Genomic DNA, 24,558 nt, shown 5'->3' with positions numbered 1-24,558 from the left:
ACAGTCTGTGGAGAAGGTAAGCTAAAACAGAGAAAGGGGGTAGGAAAAGCCTCTGAGAAAACAGGCAAACTTCTCCCTCTGCCCTGCTTTTCAGCCATAGCCCTGGAGATGGGCCCAGTTCATGTACCTGCCACATGGAGCCAAGGGACACAGTTAATCAGGGTCCAAGCTGGCAGCGCTGGGGAATTTGCAAACCAAGCTGCAGTGTACCAGGGCTGGACAGATGCTGTATACCAGGAAGTCAGCCCCACAACTAACTACCTGGGTTGCCTTAAGCTAATTACTAAACTTCTCTGAGCTTTGGTTTCTCTGTTGGTAAAAGGGATCTATGCTTGAAAGGATGTAGGATGGTGAGGATCCAAGGAGAATTCACATCAAGTGCTGTAAATAACGACTAGAAAACTAGGCAGCTGCCTCTAATGTCTGTTATTATCACGGACCCACCATTCCATGCACAGGGAAAACCAGAGGCACAGAATGCACTATGTGATGGTCACACAGCATTAGTAATCAAAAGCAACAGGATGCACTTATTGGCTGCTTGCCATGAAGCTCCTGCTGTGCAGGTAGAAACTGAGACCTCTGGGTCGCTGGGTGACAAGTGGCTGTTCCAGATCTGCTTGACTCTAGCCTGGGCTCTTCCTCCATGGGCCTGCCATCCAGGCACACAGAGGGACAGAAGATGCTGCTCTGGCCCTAGAAGTCACATGCATACATACATATAAAACATCACATAATCTCCAAAAGGGTCACGCTGAAAGCTTAAAACTAAATTTTTCTGTGCCACCCCGGCTCTGCAGTCATCCTCTCTCTTGCCCACCCTCCCTACCCCTGTCCTCAGTGCACTTTGGTCCACTTGGCCAGTAGCTCCCTTCCTGGAGCACTGGCGCTGACAGCTCCCCCTGGCCTTTGTCCACCCCACTACCAATCATTGCAGTGACAGCAAGCTCAAAGGAACCTGAGTCACAGGGAGCTGCAGAAAGAGCACCACAGCTAGAAAACATCGCTTTTAATCATCTACACTCTTAAAAACAAAAAATGTTAGTCAACTGGGTCACAACCCCCAAACGAGGAAACAAACACACAGAGCAATATCAGAGGGGGACAAATGAGCTGCTAAGTCCAAGAGACTGCACCATCAACTTCCACTTGTGTGACAAGGGGAAGGGGTGATTCCTTTTCCCTTGCTTAGAGAACTGGACAACATCTCCTCTACAGGAACATTTCCAAGGTCAGTAAGCATGGGTACCAAAGTGCCCAGCATGAAGCCTGGTACCTGCAGGGGCTCCAGCCTTGGGTCCTTCCAGCCATTTCTTCACATCTGGGATACTTAGCATCCAACACAAAATTCTACCTTCCTCATCATCCCACCCCAAAGTCTTCTCTGCAAAGCACAGCCACACTTGGCATCCTGCCACTAACTCACTGTGTGTCCTTGAGGCAAGCAAGTCTCTTCCTCCCTAGACTCAGCTTCCCCATCTATAAAATGAGGCTGTTGTGTTCAGAAGCTGTAGAGGAGCCCTTTCTGCACTGACATTCTGAATGTACCAGTGTCCCTAGGTCAGTCTGGTAATTGCAACTCCTTCAAGCCCTGGCCAAAGCTGGTGAATTTGAGACTGGGTGGACTGCAGGAAAGGGCAGGCCCTCAGTTTCCCACCATTACCAGCTAGAGAGGTGGAGCAGGGCCCAGTCTGCCGGAGGTGATGGGGCAGGGCAGAGGCTCAGGGTCCCATAGGGCCTGGGCACACCCTGTGGTGAAGACCCCACCACTGAGGCTGCTTTGCTGAGGGATTAAAGATGGGAGTGAGCACGAGGTTGGGCCCCTTAGAAGCCTGGCCTAAGTCCCTCTAGTCAAGCTTTCTCTGCCCTACCCTTTTCCAAGTGGCCAAGTGCTCTGAAGGCCGCATGATCACACTCCATGAACAGGAGGAGCAGGAGGCAGAGATCTAGAGAAAGGGCCTGGACTGGAACCTGGATCAGTCTCCATAGCCCTAGGAATTAACGCTCAGCAAGGTTCCAGCACACACTAAGTGCTCACAACCTGTCACTCCCTTTCCCTTTTCCTAATTCCTTCAAGAGGAAGCACACAAACACGTGAACATCAAATAAACAGTAAGAAGACCATGGAAACACATTTGCATCCGGAATTCCCAGACACACAGTGCACTAATTCAAGGGGCCTCAAAAGCTAGAGAAGCTCCAAGTCCATTCCTGGTCACTTTTTCATATGCTGTGGCACTGAGTGGCTCTTATTCCCGCCTTGAATGGGGTCAGGGGAACTATTGCAGCTCCTGAGTGAGGAGGACCATGAAGGGGCTTCTCTGCCTGTAACCTTTCCACCCCCATGGAGAGGCTGTGCTCAAGATGGCTGACAACTGTGCACTCCTTAAAGACACCCAAGCATTTTCCTGCAGATGGCTGTACATCTAGCTACATCTTCAGGGACCCACACAATTGCTTTGACAAAGTTCTGTCATCCAAGCCCAAGAGAAAACAGCCAAGAGAAAGCCTATGTTTCCTATAAAGCTGCCCTAAGAACCAGATAAGCCGCTGCCAGCCTCAAGACAAAGATTTCTGGGTACATGGCCAAGGATACTTTTGTCCCTACTAATGTTTGGTTCTGTCCCTTTTTACTAGTCAATGAAAAGGTGACCCGGCCTGATTTCTCCTTTTACCTTGGCTGCTAGGAAGCTCCAAGTAAAGTTTTTATTTTATTTTTGTGGGGTTAATTTTTGGGTACTGGGAATCAAACTCAGGACCTTGTGCTTGCCAGGCAGGCACTGCACCAGTTTTTTGTGTTTGTACATCCCTGGCCTATTTTTGTGCTTTTTGAGATAGGGTCTCACTACGTAGCCCAGGCTGAGCAATCCTCCTGCCTCAGCCTCCCGAGTACTGGGATTACAGGCATGTGCCATCATGCCTGGCTTCCAAGTAAAGTTTTATGTCTTACATGTTGTATTTTCAGCCAGAAACTTCCCTAGAACATTTCCTTTTCCTTTCCATTACTTTCTGGGCACTATCTTTGGTTAACTGTACATGGTACCCTTATACTTGTGCCCTGCCAGTTTTTTCCTGATATAGGTAAAATGTACAGTGGTAACTATGGGGAAGCTTTAACATAGCACTGCCCCGCAACAACCACCTTACTGGAAAGCATAGCCTGCCCTTACAGGGGCCACTGGGGACACCTGGGAAAGGCCCTGCTCCTTCACCTCCTCTCCTCCTGAGCTAGGAGCCTCTAGTGCTAGGCTTAAATGTGGCTGGTCCCCACAAAACTCCTGCTGGGCTCATTAATTCCTGCAGCAGCATTAGGGGGTGGAGTTCAGTGGGTGCTGCACTTGTGAATAGACTAATGACTTTTCGTGGAACTCCTGATTCTGTGGGGCTGGATTAGTAACCACAGAGTGGACTGTTATAAAGCAAGGTCACCCCTCTTCTGTGTACCTGCTTGCCCTCCTGCTTTTCTTCCCCTTGCTGTGTTAAGACACAACCTGAGGCCCTGGCCAGATGTGGCTAGCTCATCTTGAATGTCTCAGCCTTTAGAATCCTAAACTAAATAACCCCTCTCTCTTTATAAATCTTTCAGTATCAAATATTCTGTTAGGGCAACAAAATGAACTGAAAAACACTGTCAGCTGCTCCACTTACCTGTCATGATCCTTTGAGCCTCATAGGGTTCCATGTAGCCGGTGCTCTCCCCCTTTCCTGCTTTGCTCTTGAGGTCATTCTTGGCATCAAAGGGATCAGAGTAGTCATCGGCTATGGTCACCTGCAGGTAGCAAGAGGGTGGAATGTGAGGCCACCTTTGGTTTTTGTGTTTCACTTTTGTTCACAGCCAGGCTTTGTTTCACTTAACAATAATCCTGCCTCAGGTGGAGGAGCAAGGAGGGAAGGGAAGGAGGGAAGAGGACAGAGGAATAGGAGCTGGTGCCCCCCACTGGCAGTGCTCTGACTTAAGGGCCCTTGCATCTGTGCACATGGCCTGGCTGGCTCCACGCTCGGAGTGGTGAGACAGGGGGGCATCTGGGCCGAGGGAACCGCAGGCACACAGCGAAGAGGTTCGAACCTGGAGGGTGTATTTTGGGAATGTGAGTTACTCAGTGTAGTGCGACAGAAACGGAGGAAATGCTAGAAATGAGAGTTCACCAGGCCTAGAAATGCTGACGTGCCCCTGGTGCTGGCTGGGGCACACAGGAGCTCATCCAGAGATGATTACGTTCAGCGTTCCGTTTTCCCCATAGCTGGAACACAACCAAGCCTTGGGTCACTAGACAACAATTTGGTGAGATCAACACACTATAAAGACTATGGCCCCAGACAGGCCAAGTGGAAACACAGAAGCAGCTCAGGGGTTGACAGATGGATGCCAGGGCCAGAAAAGGCCTTATGGCAACAGACCCAAATGAAGATTCCTTTCTCAACACTCAGGTACTGAAGACCAGAGAGGTGCCAGATCTTCTTCTTGGCCCTTTCTGGTGTCCTCACCGGGGGGGGGGGGGGGGGGGGGGGTGTGCTGGAGCCCAGCCCAACCCTCTCCCCAGAGAGGTTTCACTAAGGACAGAGGAAGATGAGTCACCTGGGAAGGTAGGAGGGGGAGGGGACTCCCAGGAGAATGGGTGTATCTAGGGTTCTACGCAAAGTCCTAAGTCTTCCTAGAGCCTTTGGGGGGAACACAGGCACTTTCCTCCCATTTCCAAATCTCTAACCTTTATGAGAGCACACTCATCAAAAGCAAAGGGCAGGAACACACCCAACTGTGCCCCTGCCACACAACAGCTTCACCACAGGCTCGCACAATAACTGCCCCTTCGCCCTCTGATCATGCATCTAACAAAGGGCAAGTGCTCGGCATCTGCCTTTCTGCCAGGGCCACCCAGCTCCTCTCCTGGGAAGGGGGGTAGGTTAACATTTCCCTCCACTCTTGGGGTTATATGAATTGTTATTTAAATTGTGGGCTTAATTAGAAACCACAGGAGCCTCCCTCTATCCCAGCTCCTGGAATGTAAGGCATTTGTAGGGCCTGTAAACCCTGGGGAAGGGAAAATCTCTCTTTGTCTGCCTGGAGAATGGCAGCTCACAGCAGCAGCCCGGGCAGGGGCCACAAACGACTGCCAACTGGCCGGAAAGTGATGCCCACTGAGGGACAGCAGGCAGCAGCTCTGTCCCTGGTCTGAAGTAAGTGTGGCACCCAGTGATCCCTGCATCTCATACAGGAGCATGCTCCCCAGGGAAGACCCAAGCCTACAGCACCCAGCATGGGAATATAAATGGCTGCCTCCTCCCCCACAGGGCTGTGGGTCAGGCTCCCGGGTCCCAGCGGGTGCTTCCAAATGCTGACATTATAATCGTAGCCTTTCTAGAGACTCAAGGAGCTCAAATGACACTAAGCCCGGGAAAGAAAGGGGTGGGAGAGAGCCTGGCCTGGTGATGTCTTTCATTTGATATTTCTACTCTACCATTTGCAAAACACATTAGGGAGAAAATTATACATGTGAAGCACCATCAAACAGAATGGTTCAGATCAGGGGCAGGGTTTTGAAATCAAGGGACCAGAAGTCCAAATGGAGAAAATGATATAGCTGTGAGATGTAGATGACATCTGATCTTAAGTTTCTTGACCCAGACTTCCTCACTGTTTCCAACATGAACATCCTACATCTAGTCTGCAATAAGGAAGAGAAGTATTTCCCCAAGAAAACCGAATGACATTGGGAGATTCACTGGGAATGAGGGATGTGTTTGTGGGGCGGGAGGGGGGGGGAGTTGCAGTCACCATAGTAACCTAGAAATCAGCATTCTGGCTCCTCATAGAAGTGTTCTGTAATTTACAAACATAGAAGCTTGCAGGATATAAACCAAATCTTTGTTCACCTTGGGACAGGAGCTTCGGGAGGCCTGTGATTTAGCAGGCGCTATCTATATTTTCTAATTAAAATGAGATCTGAGCTCAGGCTGTCCTGAGCCTCCAGCTGCCTCCCCTGCTTACTTCCATTTCAATAAGAATTTACAAATCCTAAAACCAGGAAAAGCTCCTGCTCTATGCTGACATATGGTTCCAGTTATACCTGCTGACAGTTGAAAATCCTTCCGTTTAAAAAAAAGTTTAGAATTCTGTTCATTTAAGCAGCAAATTGGAAGGTTCCTAAAATGTACATTTAATCAATTTGCTTTTCAACTTCAAAGTGAGATTGGTGGAGGGAAGGGACTTGGAAGTTTGAGTAACCCGAAACTTGGCAAACACTACACTCAACTGTCCAACCTTACGCAAAAATCATGTCCTAGTAGGGAGTAAAAATTTAACCAAGTGTTAGTAGAGTTGAGTAGGCAGTCAGCCAGGGCACCATGTGCAGTATCACAGGCCCCAGCCATAAGGACTGGGCAGTGTAACTACTGTCCAGGCCGCCTGGTATCACCATAAATCAAGGCAGCTGGGCAGGAGGTTTGCTTGAAGGCTGCCTCTGAGTTTCCCAGATACAGGCATGGATTCCTGCTGGAATTGCTTTTACTTTGCTTTAAAATGCTCCAGTTGCAGGCCAAGTCCTATAAATCTAACCAAAAGGCAGCCAGCCAGGACTTCTCTGTAAGCCAGGTCACCTGGGTGCACACCAAACTTTTCTTGAATTTTGGGCTGGATTACAAAGAACTAATAGTGGATTGGATTTCTAGAATATAGCTACTTGCAGCCATGGTGGGCAGAGGCAGAACTGAGGTGGAACCCAGGCCACTAATCCCACCTTCCTAAGGAGCTGAGCAGACGCAACAGGACAGGGAATAAGGGGGCTGCCTCTTGCTTTACTGTGTCAGCTTCCTATGATAGACTCTAAACCCAGGCAAACACCTTTTCCTCCTTTCAAACAAAACTGTAGAGCCCAGGTCAGCCCAAATCCCTAGAAAAACTTTCACAGACTAATGAAGCAGTGAGGCTGACAATTGTGGAGAGACCAGCTCTAGCCTCCCCTTGTTTTAAACATGGCCTCCTGTACCCAGAAGGACAGGGCCTTGTCACAGTTGCCCAGCAAGCCAGCCGTACAGCCTCAGGGCCAGCCCACACCTCCTGACTCCCACACTAGGGATCTAGACTCCAGTACATCCACTGCCTCCCCACAATAGCTCTCTGGGCTGGCTGCAGACTAACAGTTGCTCTCTATGCCTTCTTTCTGTTTTATACATGCTGTTAGGAGGAATTTGGTCCCTTCCAGCAGTTTGAGCCCTGGTTGTTTTTATCTGAGGGATTAGCTATGCGATAGGAAGTAGTCTTCCTGTTCACCCACAAAGGGAAGTGCTAAAGGAAGGTGGGTGTTACCACTTGGCCATATTTGCATTTAGCCTGGTAAGAGTTTTAGTTGCTTTTATGAGATAGCTGTCACTCTCATGGAGAACTGGGGCCTCTTCAAGGTTCTTGGTGGTCATGTATGTGGGTAGAGTCACTTTGATAAGTAACTTTTGGCAGGGTCCATTAAAACCCCCAAATGCATATATTTTGATCCAGCAATTTCACTTCTCAGTATTTATTCCCAAATATGCACAAAGATGCTCACTGAATCAAGCAATAATGGGAAATTGCAACACCATCACTATATCCATCAATGGGGAGCTGCTAAATAAAACATTTTACTTTCATCTTATGGAATACTTTGCAGCAAGTTAAACAATGTGCTAACTACACGTGCTGACATAGTTCTCCAAGATGCTGTTTTGAATAAAAAGAAAGTAACTGTAGGATAATAAATACAACATGACATTTATTTATGAAAAGTAAAACAAAAATCTGTATCTCTAATTTGAAGAAAAGGAGTAGAAGCACACCCCAAACTAAATCCTTCTTCAGGGAGGAGAGCAAGACTGGAGTTGGGGGAGATTCAAAGGAGGCTTGTTGGACTGCAATGTCAAAAAATTGTGCAAACAAGGAGAATCTATTCATGTATTAATGCAAAACTAAACATGTTGAAAAGCACTCCTCCTCCATAGGCTATTTCTGGTACAGTAGATAGCCTATTCCCCAAACTTGCCTGAAGACAGGAATGGCCTGGAAGACTTGTTAAGACAGTAAGACTCCTGGCCCCCATAACCTGTGTATTTAACTAGCAACCCTGGTGATTCTTATCAAAAAGTTTGAGAAGCAAAAGGCTAGTGCCAGCCCCTTCCCCCACCAGTCTGAAGACAAGTATCCAGACATTACTCTGGAATTTCACTTTTCCCAGCTACTTACTTCTCAGACCTGCTCATTAAAGTCAAACAAAAGTTAAAAGTCAAGCAAGAAGTCAAGTTAACTGCAGCTTTCCTGCCTTCTGCCTGGGGGTCAATGGGAGTGAGAGCTGACCCACACACCTTCATCCTCTCCAGGATCTCTCAGGTGTGGAGGGAAGGGCTCCCTCCTAAGCAACCCTGAAGGCTGGCCCTGGATTGAGCAATGCAGCCTCTGCAGGCAGAGAGCAGAGGGGAGCAGGCGGCTAACAATGATCCCAGTCCTGAGAACCATAAGGGCTCCAGACATTTTGGATTACATCCGCTTGGCTTTCAGGAAACCCCTCTAGGACAATCTCCCAGCTTCTGGGAGGGAGTGGTAGTGCCAAGAGAAACCACTGCAGAATGGCAAAGGAGGTTCCTGCTAACACGGGGCCCTTGAATCCATTAAAAAAGAAGGGCCAGAGAGAGCAGCTGCCACCTTCCAGGAGTGAGTGATAAACGCTGTCCCCATCACTGTCTACCATAAGCCATATAGTCACCTCACGGTATAATGCTGTCTGTGGGAACTGGCTACCCTGGCTTAGCCACAGGCTTCCTGTGCAGGGGTGTCCATGCTGCTCCCCTCTTCCTGGGAATTGAGGAGGTGGCACCCTGTGAGTCCCCAGATTCTCGCCAAGCCCTTGACTTCTTTCTGCTTCAAAGAAAAAAATGCATGCAAATATATCTGAGAACGTCCCCAATGGTCCCAGTCGGTCATTTTTCTCACTGACTCATCACTAAGACTGCACATTAGTTTTCTTAACAGTTTTGAGATCATGGGTCTCTTTGGAAGTCTAATAATGGAGGAAGTTGTGCCCCCCCCATCATGTATATCCACAAAGTGTTAGACACAGTACAGGCAGATCATAAACTCCAAGTTCACTTAAGACCAAACTCTCTCACATTAGAGCCACTTATCTCTTTGCTTTTTTTACTGAGGCAGCAGGTAGGTGCATGACCAAGAGTGCTAACTTCATTGCAACTCATCGTGCACTACTCACCTGGCTAGGAATACCAAGTGGTTTGTGACAGGACTGCCATTCAGCTGGGGATGGTGGGGAGCACTTGGGAATAATGGCCTGGAGCTCTGTCTTGGCCTGTCAGCTTGAAATCCAGGAGCTAGTGTCCTCTTCCTTACTCTGGGGGCCAGGAAGGGTCCTTGAAGGTGACCAAATGTGGCAGCTACAGCCAGTAGGCTCTGTAACTGTCCCCCTTTGAGGGCTGGGTAGGCCTAGAATTCTCATCCTCCTTTGGGATCCATGGTGACACATGCCCTGGCAGTCCTGATATCTACAGGATGAAGGCTCTGTTGCCATGCCAACAGAGAGGTGGCATTAAAGAAACAGGGACTTGGGGGTCTGGAGAGCGCCTGCAATAGTCAGGAGGCTGCTCAGGGAAGAGGCAATGGACAGATGTTCTGTGCATACCCAGAGCTGTACAGAGGCAAGCCTGGCAACACAGGAAGGAGATCTGACAGCCAATAAAGGGACAAGGTGCCTGGGAAGGGGAGCTACTGCCACTTGGGCTGTTCAAGCAGAGGTTTTAGGGATCCTGCTCTGAATGGAAGGCCAGAAAACTAGATGCCACTCACCTGTGTGCTCAGTGTTTTCTCAGTGCTACTCAAGTGTGGAGCCCAGACTTGACTTAAGCATGTACAAGAAGTCTAGCTCGGAGGACTGTCTAGGTGGGTGGCTGTCTTCAGAATCCTCATGGTAGCCAGGCATTGTTACAGCAGCTACAGGGGTCTGTGGAGATCACAGAACAGGGATGGCCTTGCACAATGAATACAGCTGAGCAGGGCATGGTCCTAACAAGTGGTGCTCTGCTACACTTACTCTAGATAATGCCTGGCACCCTGCTTCATGTCTTTGAGCCTTGGCAGTTCACCTGTGAGGGGGCAAAGTGGTCTGCTCCTCATCTTCATGTGAATGCTGTGAGAAGCAAATAATGTGATGCTTTGGGGATGTGTCAGTAGTGTCTGAAGAACAGGATGTGTCCTGGTTACAAAGCAGAGGCACCTCCTTGGGTGCCCAGGACCCACTAAGAGCTGTGCCTAAGCACCTTAAGGCAGGGTCTCTGGCCACGAAAAGCTGGAAATCCAGGAATCACAAGACAAGGATGTGAGACAAAACCCTACCAGGACCCCAGTGATCACAGGAAATGGCTATAATCAAGCATGACAACAGCTATCATAGCTCTCAGCCCCAAAGGTAGATGGGATGAATGATCTTTCTCCCTCTTATTGTACCTCCTATTTGGAGAGGCACCTGGCAACTGGCAGTGAACATTCCAGGACTCTCAAAGACACCCCTGTCTGTGCACTGGGAGACAGCAGTGTGGTCTTACAGCCAGTGTCCAAGGCTCAGAGGGGTTCACAGAACTAGATGTGACAGCATCTGCCTCTGGCTCACCTCAATCTCCTGGTCTTTGGCCACCATAGGGCAACTCCCCTTATAGGAGTGCCAATAAATCATTTCTGACATGGTAAAGAAATTAATTTGGGAAAGATTAATTAACTGCATTTACAAACTCAGCCACAGCGCCTAGCAATCAGAGGATGGAGGGTACTCTTTCCACTTGGGCTGGGCTCCCTTTCTTCCATCTAAGGTCTGATTCAGCCCTGCAGAGTCACTTCAAGCCTCGAGCCTCCTTTTTCCCAGCAGGAGAGTCCCTGCCAAGTGTTCTGACCATGCTCCCCCAGCAGCAAGGAGTTCAGAACGTGGAGGCTGTCACTTGGAACTCTCATCATTATTAAAGCAGTTTTCCCTATGTTGAGCTGAGCTCTGCCTCCCAGCTGCCACCGTCCATAACTTTGCCTGGCCTTTCTGTCAGTGTTCTATCCTAAATGCTCCTTACAGACCTGCCAAGTACCTGCCCCAAGTCAGGAGGTAAGGGGAGCTTAAAGCCATCACCACTGCTCTTTCTAGTCCTGCCCCTCCCATGGCCACAGCTGTGGGCCCAGACACCCACAGGCTCCAACTTGTCGGGAAAAAGTACATTCCAAATCACAGCTTCTGTCAGCTCCTTGGCCCTGCTCACCATCCCCCAGCCCACTGTCTTCAGTTTAGACCCCCTGAAGCAGGCTGTAGGTCTGCAGGAGGCCGGCCCTGCCCTTTCTACCACAGAAGATTGCTGTCAAGTGGCAGGGATGGGCTTGTCGGCATCTCTCAAGCAGTGGGAAGTTCTATTTTGAATTCAGAAATAGCTCAATCCTAGAATTTCTTAACTGCTTTCAGCCAAGGCCTGCAAGCGGAGAATTCAGTGCATCTCTCCTAAGGACAGAAACACCCAGCGGTCTGTTATCACTACTGAAAGGACCTGTGGGAGGTGGTTTAGTCAGCTGGGTCTCAAACTTGTTGTGCACAGGATTTGTTTAAAGGAAACTTTACGTGGAACCCTAGCATGTACTGCTGAGTAAAAAGGGCCACTGCCCAGAGTCTGAAAACCCTGAATCCACTGTGGGGAGGAGGGCCCTGAACTTAGCCAAGTTAATGCCAGAAACGGGTAACCAAACCCAGGTTTCCTAAGTCCCAGGTCCACACTGTTTCTACAGCTATCTCATTTTTTGCTTAAAATCATCCTTACAACTTTCAGGGAAACCTACAATTGCTCCCCTCCTTCTTGCAAAGACCACCACCCATTGCTGCAAGCAGCTCTCTACAGGTGGTGGCCCCCAGGAATTTCCCTTGCTCTCCCCTGTCACCTCTATCACCCTGCACAGCCTCCCAGAATAGTCCTTTCTCCCAGGCTTCCAGGCAGAACAAGTGCTCCTCTAGGGACATGGGGCTTCTGCTTAGAAAATGCTCAGATGGTCCAGAAAAGCAAGAGCAGGTTCTCCATCGTCCTGCAGAGCTGTGAGGGAAGGGGACTGCAACAGTCAGGACAAAGGACACAGGTGCTGGAATAGTTCTACAGTGGTCTGAGTACTAATAGGTCTTGCCAAGGTTACCTGGACACCACATCAACCAGGAGCTAACAGAGGCTTCTAAGTAGACAGGGACACAACTGGACTCCCAACAAATCCCCAGCATGAGAGACCTGAAGTCACTTGACCTACGTACTTACAGCTTGCTTGCTTCCAAAACAGGGCTCAGACAGCCTAATTCAAGGGATTTTTCCATCCATAATAGGCATGACCCACCGTTCTCCTCCCAAGGAAAGACCTGGAATGCCCATGGGCGTTCTCACAGGAGAGAAGGCCCCGGACAGTAAGAATGACTCCCAGTGTGCTCACAGGAAAAGTGTGCACAGCAAAACAGCATGGCCTAGGGCATTTCCTATGCCAGACAGAACCTTTGGAAAGCAGGCATCTATGCCCCTTCAGGATCTGGGAGTAAGCAGAATCACTGAGGAGAGCCTGTCCCTTCAGCCTCCAGCAAGGATTTCTGGGTTGGAGTTGAGATGACAGAAGAGGCTGTGGTGCCTGACGTAGCACACAGGCACACAGTGCATTTCAATAAGCACCGGCGGCAGCGCAGTGTGCACTAAGTGAAGGGTCATTTCTCTCTGAATGGAGCCCATTAGGATAATTCACGCACATCTACTTGGAGCTGCAAAGCATGCCAGGGCATCATTAAGCACAAGCAGCTCTAAACAGCCACCCTCCCCCAATAGTCACTTTCTTTTTATTGAGGACATGCAGCACTGGCCACAACTACTACCACTGGACTTGAGGGTTCCCAATTGCATTCAGCTTAATAGCAGATGCTCAATAAATGCTGATTTACTTTTTAAAAAAATAATGCTGTCCTCTTGTATCCTCCAGTGGTTAGGTCTCGACAAACTCTCATATGCAATCACAGGTTGAGAAACTGTCCATGTACCCAGGACACTGTTTCTTAGGAGCGGTTGGCACTCTTTTTTGTTTTTTTGGTACCGGGGATCGAACTCGGGTCCTTGTGCTTGCGAGGCAGGCAGTGGCGGTTGGCACTCTTTATGGACAGGTAAGTTATTGTGGGTAGGTCTGCAGTAATGCACATATCTGCATTGGCAGAAATTGCCACTCAATCCTGCTCACTGTGTATTTACACATGCCAAGCAACAACTAAGAGTAATTTGCTCAGAGAGCTCCTAGCCCCCAGGGAAGAGAGCATCACTCAGTTTACCTCCCTAGGGAAGGCTGGCATGTTTAAGGGCAGAAGCCACTCAGCCACATATGCCAGGCAGAACTAAGTGCACAGGGAGAAGCCTTCAAGCCCATCTCAATTCACAGCAATCTGTAACCACCTCAGAAGGGTAGTTCTGAAGGCTGCTCCCTTTTTATTGAGGTAGAACATCTGGTGAGCAGCAGGACCTCAGCAGAATGTACTGAAAGAGACAGGGAAGGGCAGGAGGCTCCCGGGTTCTGGGTCCTGAGCTTTAGTGCATCTAAGTTTCTTCCCAGTCACGGGGCTCTGGGCATGTATCCTATCCTCTCACCCTAAGCCTTCCCATCTTCCTAGGAAAACATCTTCCCTCAGGGGTATGGAGGAGACTGAGTGGAGGAACGAAAGGACAACATAATACCCAGCGTGGTTTACTTGCATGGACAATGGCACAAGAGTATCAGAAAACACCTCCCCTACAGGTCACAGACCTAGTCTAAGTCCTTGAGACAGACCCTGAAGTAGGGACTCAAGTACAAGTGGTTTATTTGGGAAGAGACATTTACAAAAAGCTGAGGACATGGGCCTGAGAAGGGAAGGCAGGCAGGGAAGTTGAGCTCCAAGCTTGCTACCAAGGTGGGCGACTAGAACTTAATTTGATGGGAAATCAAACACAGCCCCCCCCTCAGCACTACCTTCTGAGGATAAGGGATATGAGAGCCAGATACCCACTTCTAGAGCTACTGGTAGAGGCCAGTTACATGTGTGTGGGCACAATGGCAGGCTGTCTTGTTCCCAGGTTCTGGAAAAGACCCTCAGGCACAGAGATGTGGATGTGAGCCAGGTGGAGGTGGCCAGATGGGTGAGGTAGGAGGAACCTGATGGGGCCTGAACAGCATATGCTGCCTGGTCCAGGAAGAGCCTCTTGGAGGGGGACTGAGGACAGCAAGGGCCCTTCCAGTAGGTTTACGCCAGCTAAAGCAGCCAAGGGCCAGACACTGTTCCTACCTTGGGTCCATCTCTGCTCTCCTGAGTTTCTGTTTTCCCAATAGGGAGACCAAACTCCTTTCTGCATCTCCCTCTGGGACTCTAAACAGATAACGGTTTTGTAGATGTGATGGAGATTGCACAGAATCAGTCAGGTGTCCCCAGATGGCACCCTCCCTTGCACAGGCAGCCTCCCCTCAAAGCCTGTGTCATTTCTCTTAGGCCAACGGCCACTGTCCCTGAGATAAAGCAGACACACCCTGGAGGAAATATTTGGATAAAATCAAATGGAGGACTTAATAGGCCTCTTTAGTCCTTTCAGTGGCCCGAGACACCAGCCTGGCAGCTTCCAGCCACACCCAGGGCTGCTGCACTAAAGGCTGAGGGTCTGTGCTTATGTAAGGACCTGCCAAGCTCAAGGGGCACAGGCTGCTCCACAGTGAGCCACAGGTGGACCAGACCTGATACACCCCTCATGGCTGGCTCAGTGGTATATCTGACCACTGGTGTTCCTACTTTACTACATCCCACAGCCAGGGAGCCTGGAACCTAGGCTTGCTTACAGCCCCACGGAGGCAAGATATCTTCCATGACACCTTTCTTTTTTTTTTTTTTTTTGGTACCAGGGATCAAACTCAAGTTCTTGGGCTTTCGAGGCAGGTGGCAGAACCACTGAGCTAAATTCCCGGTCCCATGACACCTTTCTTGATATCACCTACAAATGTATCCCCTCCATGGTACAAACAAATGTGGCTCAGGCCACAGCCAGAAGTGCCGAGGGGGAAACTCCAACCAAAAGGCCTATGGCCCCTGTGACCTCCTGGCAATGTCAGTTTGGGATGGAGTAGGTTACCCGAGGAGCCCCCTATGTAGCTGTAACAGAGGCTGAGTCTGTGATTACAACCAAATTCTTTTTGGCATCTCAACAATAGACGAGAGCAAGTTTCAAAATAGTACTTACAAGAATTGACTTTTCTAAAATATACTACTAGGAAAATGTGTTTACATCACAGAAAAGAATAGGAAGGAAAAGCAGAAAATACAGCACACACTGATACACCTTCTCCCTCTGGTTCACCTGCCTTTCCACAGGTGGAGCCACGCCTGCCTGCTGCTCCTCTCCAGGGCCAGTGGAAGGAATGACTGAGCTTTCCAGACCAGACCTACGGAATCTCCTCTATGCCAGGAACATCCCTTCAAGGCCCTGGACCCTTTGCCGAATCTCCCCAAATGTGGGAGTTCTGCTACTACCTATGGGAAATGAGAGAGGGGATTCCCACATCACATCTCCAGCAAGGGTGCAGGCCAAGGGCTGTGGCCAAGGGACCCAGTCAGATAAACACAGCCTGTGCCACCTCCTCCCTCCAGGGCTGTTCCAGGCCCCACCACTACAGGTCCCCCACTCGTTTCCTTCACCAACCTCTGGCTGCCTCAAGGAATGCAGAGGAAATGTAATAAGAGAGAGACCTGGAACCCTAAAAGGCCCAGCCCAATGCTCTCCATTTCTTGGGTTAACTATTTTTTAGCTCTTATTTTAAATGCTAGTACATCAAGGACTCTGACACTTACAGTCCCTTGGGCCTGCTGCATGGGCATGTGACTTCTGCAGTCACATGGGGCCCTGCACTTGCTTTAATGTCTTGTTTCACTATTTTGAATTATGGTGTGTGTGTGTGTGTGTGTGTGTGTGTGTGTGTGTTGCTGGGGACTGAACCCAAGGCTTAGAGAATGTTAAGCATGTGTTCTACTACTGAGTTACATCCTCAGCCTGAAGTAATTTTTGAATGAGGGGTCTTACATTATTTTGCAGGGGGTAGGCACAAATGAATGATGTCACTGATCCTGACTGCCCTCATATCCAGAATTTTCCATGGGAAGCTTGAGGCTCAAACTCCAATCCTTTCCTCTCTCCAGCTGGACACCATTAGCTAAGTTACACTTTGTCCGCACCTCAGTTTCCCCATCTGTAGAATGAGAAGGGTAGAGTGGATTTCATGGACCCCTATACTTACAAAAAAGAGGAAGGGTGAGAGAATCAGCTACCATTTGTCCTCACTACATTTAACAAAGGAAAGAACAATAACAATCAACAGTAAAAAGGAAATTGAGAATAAAGGACAGTCCTGTGGAGTAAATTTTGTACCAAAACCTCCCCCCCAACTTTTCATTTGTCTGATTTCACCTTTTGGGGAGGCATTAGACTAAATGGGCATTTCAGTCCTTTAAGCATTATTTTAAAAGCTAAGCCCTTCTGGGCCAGGGATTTAGCTCAGTGGTTCCGCCGCCTGCCTCGCAAGTGCAAGGTCCCGAGTTCGATCCCCAGTTCCAAAAAAAAAAAAACCCAAGCCCTCCTACGGGTTAGTGGGCTGGTGTACATGATATTACTTACTGTCAAAGGGCACTGGATTGTCCTGCCCCCCGCAAGGGGAATTTCTAGAGCACCTTTGGGGCTATCTCTAGAAAGCACCAACATAGCACCTGACAGGAGCTTCATGAATCAGGCCAGGAATGGCTCCTAGTTATTAATGCACATTGTAAAATCCCCTTCCAAACAGAGGGTTATAAAATCATCAGCCACCGGAAACATTCCATCCTTAAAGGGAGGCAAAGGTATATTGAACTAAAACCCAGACTTACTAATTTCAAAAAAGGAAACTCTGATCCACTGCTGCCGAAAAAATCAAGTTTGGGGCAAGGGCTCGTTCATAAGGTAGCTGTCACAAGACATCCCTGCACACTACCTCCTTCCCTCTCTGCTGGGACCTAAGGGCAGGCATGACTCCCGGGGCTGAATCTCAGAGTCTCAGATTCTCTAGTGCCAGGACCTGAGAACCTCAGCCCAGACCCTCCAAAGGCCTGTGTCTTCTAGAGAATGAGAAGTGGCAAGGGGCAGCCAAGGGTTTTGACTGTGTGCTTTTACATATATCATTTCACTTCACCTTCCTTATCTCCTCATTTTCACATGATAAAACAGAGCTCAGAGACATTAGCAACCTCCCCAAGGCCCCAGAGCACATGAGGCAGTTTTAATTCAAGCAGCATCACCCTACAGGGCTGACTGTCCCATGCTAACCAAGGGCCTATTGTAGCAGCTACTAACGCCCAGCTCCTTCCCACAGCAGGAAGAAATCTCTGAAGGGAGGTTTGACAGGAAAGAAGAGGAAACTCTGCCAATTTGGCTCAGATGTGTCAATACTGGGCAAAGGCCTCTGCTGACACTCCCTCAGTCAGCAGGCACTGGAAGTACCTCTTCCTCAGCCACCCTGTGACTCCACACACCTGACACCTGCTGGGGCCACACCCAAGGAAGCAGGCCTTCCACTTGCAGCCTATGCTGGCTGGCTGCTGGCTTTCAGCTTTTACCTGACCCTCTAACAGCCTCATCCTTCCTTCTTGGGATATCCCACTACCCCACTACCCCACATACTAAGAACAGTGCCCTGTGGCATAGTCTTTGTGCTGAAATTAGAGGGAATGAACATCAATGTTGTTTGGAAGTTACTCACAGCACCCCATGAAGAGGCCCTGGGACTCCAGCACCTGTCCCCAAACCTTTGCACCAGAGCAGTCTGCTCAGCACAGGAGGGAAACAGTCAGAGGTAAACCCAAGCGCAAGTCCTACCTCAGGAACATGATGGGATCCTTCCTTAGTGCCTAGCACTCAAAACATGTCAGCTTTTACTTTCAAAGACAGTTGTAAGAAACTTATTTTTCTTATTAGAACTGGCAAGAAAAGGGAAGTTAATTGAGCTGGTTCTTTTTTCATCTGGTTAGGGTGAGTCCAGCTGGATTTGGAAAACTGTGTCCACAGATGCAGTGAGGACTGGAGGATTGGGGAGGTGACGCCTGAGATCAGATGAAATTTCAGAGGTGGTGGTGGTGCCCCAGAGGGGCCAAGCAATGAGAGCAATGTTCTCCTAAGAGAAAAGCAAGCCCTCATCACCCCTGTGGGAGCCCACCACACCCATTTCTTGTGGGTGACACACGTGACCTGGGCCACCTGCAAATCTCAGAACTTACTCCCTAGGGACATGTCAACACCCCAGCTGACCAGTAGGTTCAGAAGGGCTCACACAGGTCCCATCTGAGTGCTCTGATGACCAACCCCTCTCCTCACGTTTTTGTCATGACATCTTCCAACGTAGGCAACTAAAGAGATGATTCCATCCTGGGTTCATAACTGGAGCTATTGCAGCCTTCTCGGCCAATGAATGCTCTGGGCGGCCTGCTTGTTGAGTAAGGCAGGAAGGGCTCTAGGGCTCTTGAAGCTGTCCATACCACCGCCCCAACGAATCTGCTGTGAAATCTTGCTGCCCTCCCGGCAACCACCTTGTAGATTTAGGACAGGGAGAGGTGGCTTGGGTTTTCAAGAGAACATTGGATTCCCATTCATGAACTCCCCACATGGAGGGCACTTAACAGGTAAAACAAGTTTGCAATTGATGAATGAGCTCAGGTAATAATAATGGGGCTCACCCTTCACCATTAAAATATTAACCTCGTTCCTGTCCCAGTGACATCATAAACCCGAGGCCCTGAAAGCTCCCTTCCAACCATACTTTCTCAGAGGTAGGGGCTTTGTGGGCCATTCCCCTAGGGAGCAATGTAGGAAGGCCCAGGGCCCTTTGGAAGTCCTTTCATGCCCTCATAAACCCAACTGCAGGTGGGTAGGAGCTTGTCACTGTATGTAAGACCCAGAGCCTTAGCTACTCAAGACATTTAATTTTTTGTTTGTTTTTGGTACCAGGGATCGAACTCAGGACCTCACCCTTGCCAGGCAGGTGCAGAGCCACTGAGCTACATCCCTGGCCCCCTAAGACATTTATTAAAGTGATCTATGCTCATGTGGTCAAATGGCATCTCCAAAGCTGACCTGACCACAGGCTGCAATGACTTGAAGATGTCTGTCACCAGGGAGGTAGCATCTCCCTCTATTCTGCTGAACCCACAAAGCCACTGGAGAACTCCATTCCTCTCTGGACCCAGGTGTTTCATTAAGAGCTGTTACTAGGACAATGAAGAGTCCAGACTTCATGTCTCATGGGCATCACTGAAGAGACAAAGGATGTGCTCTAGAGGAGGTTCAGGAAGATACGGGTAGGGGGTGGGGTATGAGTGGTTGATCCCTGCAGCAGGACATACATGTGTTCCATGGGGTCAGAGAGGGTAAGATGAGTACCAATCAGTAGAGGTTATACACAGAACAGGACATTTTGGGAAGTAGTGAGCTCCTTGCCACAGGAAACTTCCCAAGCAGAAACAGAGTCCTTGCCACTGGAAATTGCATGCTCCACCTGGGATTTCCACAGTTCCCCAAAGCAGGGGACTGGAGGCAGAGAAGCTAATGTTGACAGTGTTTGTACTTGTTAAACTTTCTCAAGAAGCCCTCAAGCTTTCCTGGGAGGCAGCATCCCCATCAAGATTGAGATGAGATGAAAAGGGGGAAAGATAAACTCAGTTATCTCCATGGCTGGGTGGCTTCTGGGAGAGACCCAGGATGCCAGGAGAAGGTCCCAGCTTATGCTAACACAGGGCCTCTCTCCCAACTGCATCAGGAAGGGTGGGTGCTGTGGTAGAGGCACAAAAACACAAACCTGTCTTGGAGTTCAACAACATCCACTGTGGATGAAGTTCTGGGGAGTAGGACAAAATTCAATGTATGGGGGCCGGGGATTTAGCTCAGTGGTTTCGCCACCTGTTGCGCAAGCATAAGGACCCGAATTCGATCCCTGGTACCAAAAAAAAAAAAAAAAAATTCAATGTATGGCCTCAAGGAAGGGGGTTGTGCAAGGAAGTGTCAGGAAATCTCTTCTATAAAAAAAAATAATAAATTTTCTGGTTTCTCCATTAAAACTATTCAATTGCCATTGTAATGTGAAAGCAACCATACACAAATAATTATTTATGAAACCTGATAGCAGCTAAATTTGGCCCAAGGAGGAAGGATAGTCTAGTCCAATGGCTGCACATTATAGTCACTGGGGACTTTTTACAATACACCAGTGCCTGAGCTTCAGCCCTAGAAGTTCTGATTTAAGTACTCCCAAGTGGGGCCTGGGATCACTGTGTTCTAAAAGCTGCCTAGGTACTTGGTACAAGGTATTCAAGTTTGAGAATCATAGGTCTCTAATACAAACAGGCATGTGTAAACACTTCACTATAATCCCATATGATTTCACAAATCCAGGGGAAGTGACTTGCTCAAGGTCATACAGTGAGTCAAGGAGCATGGAACCTGGGCTTGCAGGACTGCAGCCCAAGGTCCTCTCCCTGCACGTGACAGACACAGATGGGCCTATCTTCTATTCCAGTGCAGGGGGTGCAAGGGCCTCTTGCTCATGTCCCCTGTCCCAGGAAGGTGAGGACCCCAGAGAGAAACCAGCCACATTTGCCCTGACCCACTCTGATGCACAGAACAATGCTCCCTCCCAGAACAGGTCAATGACCCAGAACTAACATGGGAACAAAATTCCCAAAACATCCCTTTTCTTTCAATAAGCAATGTTTGACCAAGGTCTGTAACAATTTATTAGCATCTGGGAGGAACAAAAGGAGGCTGTAAAAACTCTGTCTCCTCAATTCTAACAAGTATAGCCACAGGAAACTCCACCAATGACACCACCAGACCTGCCAAAACGTGCCGCCTGCCCAGAGCTCTGCCCACACAGGACTCAGGCACAAGGAACCCCCTGAGCCCTTGGGAATGTTGCAAGAGCTTGGCTGAGGCTGGGCACCCACTGGAGGTGATGATCTCAACGTCTGCAAAGCAAGTGAGCTGTGGTAGATGGGGTAAACCCAGGCATCCTGAGCATCACAGAAGCTCTGTGGGTGGCCAGGGCACCCTTGAATCCCAGAACCTGCCCTTCCTCCACAGAGCCACTGGGACAGTTAAGAGCTCTAGAGAGCAATGCTGGGGCCAGCACACTATAATACAATAAATACTGATGGTAGCTACCAGAGACTATGCTCTATTCTTTTGATAGAACCACCCTACAGATTGGATCCTGATATTGCTCCTACTGTACAGAGGAAAAAAACCGAGACACTGGGGGGTTGGGGAACTTACACAAGGTCACCAAGGAGTAAGTTGCAGAGCCAGGAATCAAATTCAGTTGCTTTGTCCCAGCTCCTGGCTCTTAGCATTGTACTCTAAGAACTGTTGAAATGACTGTATGGTGAGACACCTCTGCAGGGATGGCAGAGCAGATTCAGCGAGAGTATGGGGCTTGGGGAAACCAGTGCTGTGCACCATCCCTACTAAGTCAACTCTCTCTTCTGGAGCAGGATCCTGCCATCTCCTGAAGGCCCTAACAGAGGCTTCAAACACATGTGAAGGGCCCGGTAAAGAGCAGAAGGCTCTGTCTGCCAGTCTGTAAGACATATCAGTGGCTAAGGCAGCACCCCATGTTATTTGGGAACTTCTTTGCCCACTTCCATGTGGGCTATATGCCTGTTTCTAGAATTAACCCCCTCCTGCTCTCCCTAGCCACTAGTCCCTAGCCACGAGTCCCCCACCGCACCCCACCCGTCCTGGGTCTCTGCCCATGCTGTGGCCTCCTGGGATGCTTCCTTCTTTAATCCTTGCCTATTTAAATTCTATCCCGTCCCCACAGCATAGTACCGGGAAACATGAGCTCTGGAGTTAAACTGAGTTCAAATGCTGATGGTGTTACCTTGGGACACTTGCTCAACCTCTCTGAATCCTTTGCTTCATCTCCCAAGTGGGAATAAGAAGAGGGTGGGCCTTCAGTGCTAGTCAAAGCAGGGACTCAGCTGAGTATTATCCTCACAGGCTCACCCCCAAGAACTGTTCTCTGGACCCTGCAGCTAGAAATGAGCCACAGCTCAGTGAGACACATTGTGGGCCTGCAGGAGTTCACAGGCCAGTCAGGGGACAGACAAGGATCACAAACAGCCATGACACAAGATGGCTGGGCTAGAAAGGCTCGGTGACATTTTGTATTCCATCACACACTAGCAAGATTTTTTTTAAAGTCTGGCTCTTTCCTCACTAACTAAAAACGGTTTCACTAACTCCTGACAAGTTAATGTTTTAAAATACCAAACTACATTTGGAGAACTCCACACAGCGCTCAGAATCTTCTTACAGCCTGGGTGTGGCTGCCCACCTCCTGCCCTTCCCCACTGCACGGTCCCATGCCTGTGTGCCACAGTCAGAGGTGAGGGCCACAGAACAAAACAGGGCCACAGGGACCAGGACAAAAGGGAGCTCCAAGCTTAGGACTATGGCAAGGCAGGCCTTGTGCTATCACAAAAGCAATGGCGCCAGGAGCCCCAGGAACCAATGTTTTTCCCAAGTTCACTCACTGTACTTTATAGTTTATAAGACATTTCCATGTCTAAGTGTCTCGTACTCTTCTGAGACACTCATCAAATCATCTTACCATGGTTATTAAGACCTAAAGTAGGGACTTAGAGGCATGGTCTATGCTCACACTTTTTTTTTCTTGAGACAGGATCTCACTATGTTGCCCAAGCTTGGAATTCATGATCCTCCTGCCTCAGCCTCTCCAGTGCTGGGATTACAGATGTGTACCACCACACCTGGCTCTAGGTCCACACATCTTTCTGGTCCCTATACCTAATGCAGAGCTTCGCACATGAATAAAAACTAAATTTTGTGAGTACACGGGGTCAGGGAGGTTAAGCAATGTGCCCTTGGTCACACAGTGAAGGAAACCAGAAGGTCTGCCTGACTCCCAGACTCCCTCTTACCCCAGCCTACTGCCTCTCCCCTCAGACACAGGGACACTGTCCACTCTGCTCCCTGTCAGGGTCATTAACCAGCCCAGCTGCCCTGCCCACCAGGGGGCTCAGGAGCAAGAAGAAACCTGTGTTCAAGAGTGACAATGGGCAAGGACTACCCACCAGGGAGGTGGAGACTGAAGGTGACAAGGAGGAGTGGGAAAAGCAGATGAAACTTGCTCAAAACAGAACAAAGGCAGAAATGGGATGGGCTGGACCAAAGGCTGAGGAAGTGCAGAGATGGAAGTTTCCTGAGACAGACTGCCAGCCACAAAGAACACGTTTCTAGACTCCTGAAGCTTATCAGGTAGGACTGGCAGGAGGATGGGACAGCCCAAGGCAACACAGTGCAAGAAAGGGTTTGCCCCATCTGTTTTCTTCCCTTGAAAAATGGGGAAAATACATTTTTGGAATGATGAAAAATATTCTGGAGATAAAGTTCCCTATCAGATATTGCTGTCAGGTCTTCAGTCTTCTAATATTGTCCCCAAACCACTGATTTGTCATTGTACTTACATGAGAAAAAAACGGACAAAAATGGGCTCATTTACAAAACACTGCCTTTTGAACTTCGAGCCCAAAAGAAAGCTGGGTGTGAGACTATTACAGTATGGGAATTACTGTCATTAGCCTGTCTGTTTTACTTCAGATCTTGAGGCAGTGAGACAGAAAGGGGGGTCATGGCCCTTGGGCCAAAGACTCCCATCCTACAAGTGAATGAATAGATGATTTTTCAGATTTTACTGCCCTTTGCCCCCTTCTACTGGCCTATTCCCCACTGTCTACAGAGCAGAGGTCAAAGCCACAAGATCCTGCTGTAATCCTACTTCTTGATGATGCCAGTCTGGTTTTCTGAACATCTTCAACTTGCCCACAAAACGTACAGTTTAAAAATGGAGTAAGTGGGTTGGCCTAGAAGCAGCTCTGATTTAAGTACCTTCTCCAGAAGCTCAGCTCCCTCCCAAGTCCAGGCTACCCCTGGCCCAGCCTGCCATTGACCTCCTAGAGTAGTGGCCATGCACAACCCAGTCAGCGGGCAACAAAGTCTTCTCAAAGTAACACAGAGCTAAAGAGTGCAGGGAGAGAAGGAGGATTCTACTAGCTGGCATCTTGACAGAAGAATATAGCTGTCCACGCTCTGCTCTTCATGAATCCCTCAGCCATATTCTAGGGCTGCACCGCAGACAGAAGCGTTCACAATTGCCTCATTTTTCCAGTGTGACTGTTTGCAGAGGATAAGCCTTGTTCCTCTTCCTCCTCAGAAATGCTCCCTTCCCGGACACCCTGGTTGTGCTGCAGGAAAGCAACTCCCTCAAAGGCTCAGAACTCACTCTCTAGAGGCTGATGTTCAGGATAAGAGAAGCAGTGAGGGTGTGAGACTACTAGAGGCAGCAATGCCAGCTGTGGTCCCGACTGGGTCAACATGTCTCACCTGGGGAAGTTATCAACTGTCTCTTGAATAAAAAAAGAGACAACAGTCCACTGAGGACATCAG

General features: G+C 49.1%; 1 protein-coding gene across 4 annotated transcripts in view; it reads right to left on the bottom strand.

The window, feature by feature from the left end:
* Window positions 1-24,558, bottom strand: part of Shb (SH2 domain containing adaptor protein B) — a 126,139-nt gene that overhangs the window by 79,872 nt on the left and 21,709 nt on the right. For all 4 annotated transcript variants that reach the window (XM_004864981.4, XM_021244509.2, XM_087183651.1 and 1 more), the window contains exon 2: window positions 3,649-3,769. In XM_004864981.4, the coding sequence (XP_004865038.2) occupies window positions 3,649-3,769 (121 nt within the window). The remainder of the gene's footprint in view (window positions 1-3,648; window positions 3,770-24,558) is intronic.

Source organism: Heterocephalus glaber, unplaced genomic scaffold (genome assembly GCF_053883595.1).
Source record: "Heterocephalus glaber isolate CG9 unplaced genomic scaffold, H.glaber_assembly_v1.0 deba00001481, whole genome shotgun sequence".
Classification (NCBI taxonomy): domain Eukaryota; kingdom Metazoa; phylum Chordata; class Mammalia; order Rodentia; family Bathyergidae; genus Heterocephalus; species Heterocephalus glaber.
Note: the sequence above shows the minus strand (reverse complement) of the source record. Positions and strands in the feature narration are given on the sequence as shown.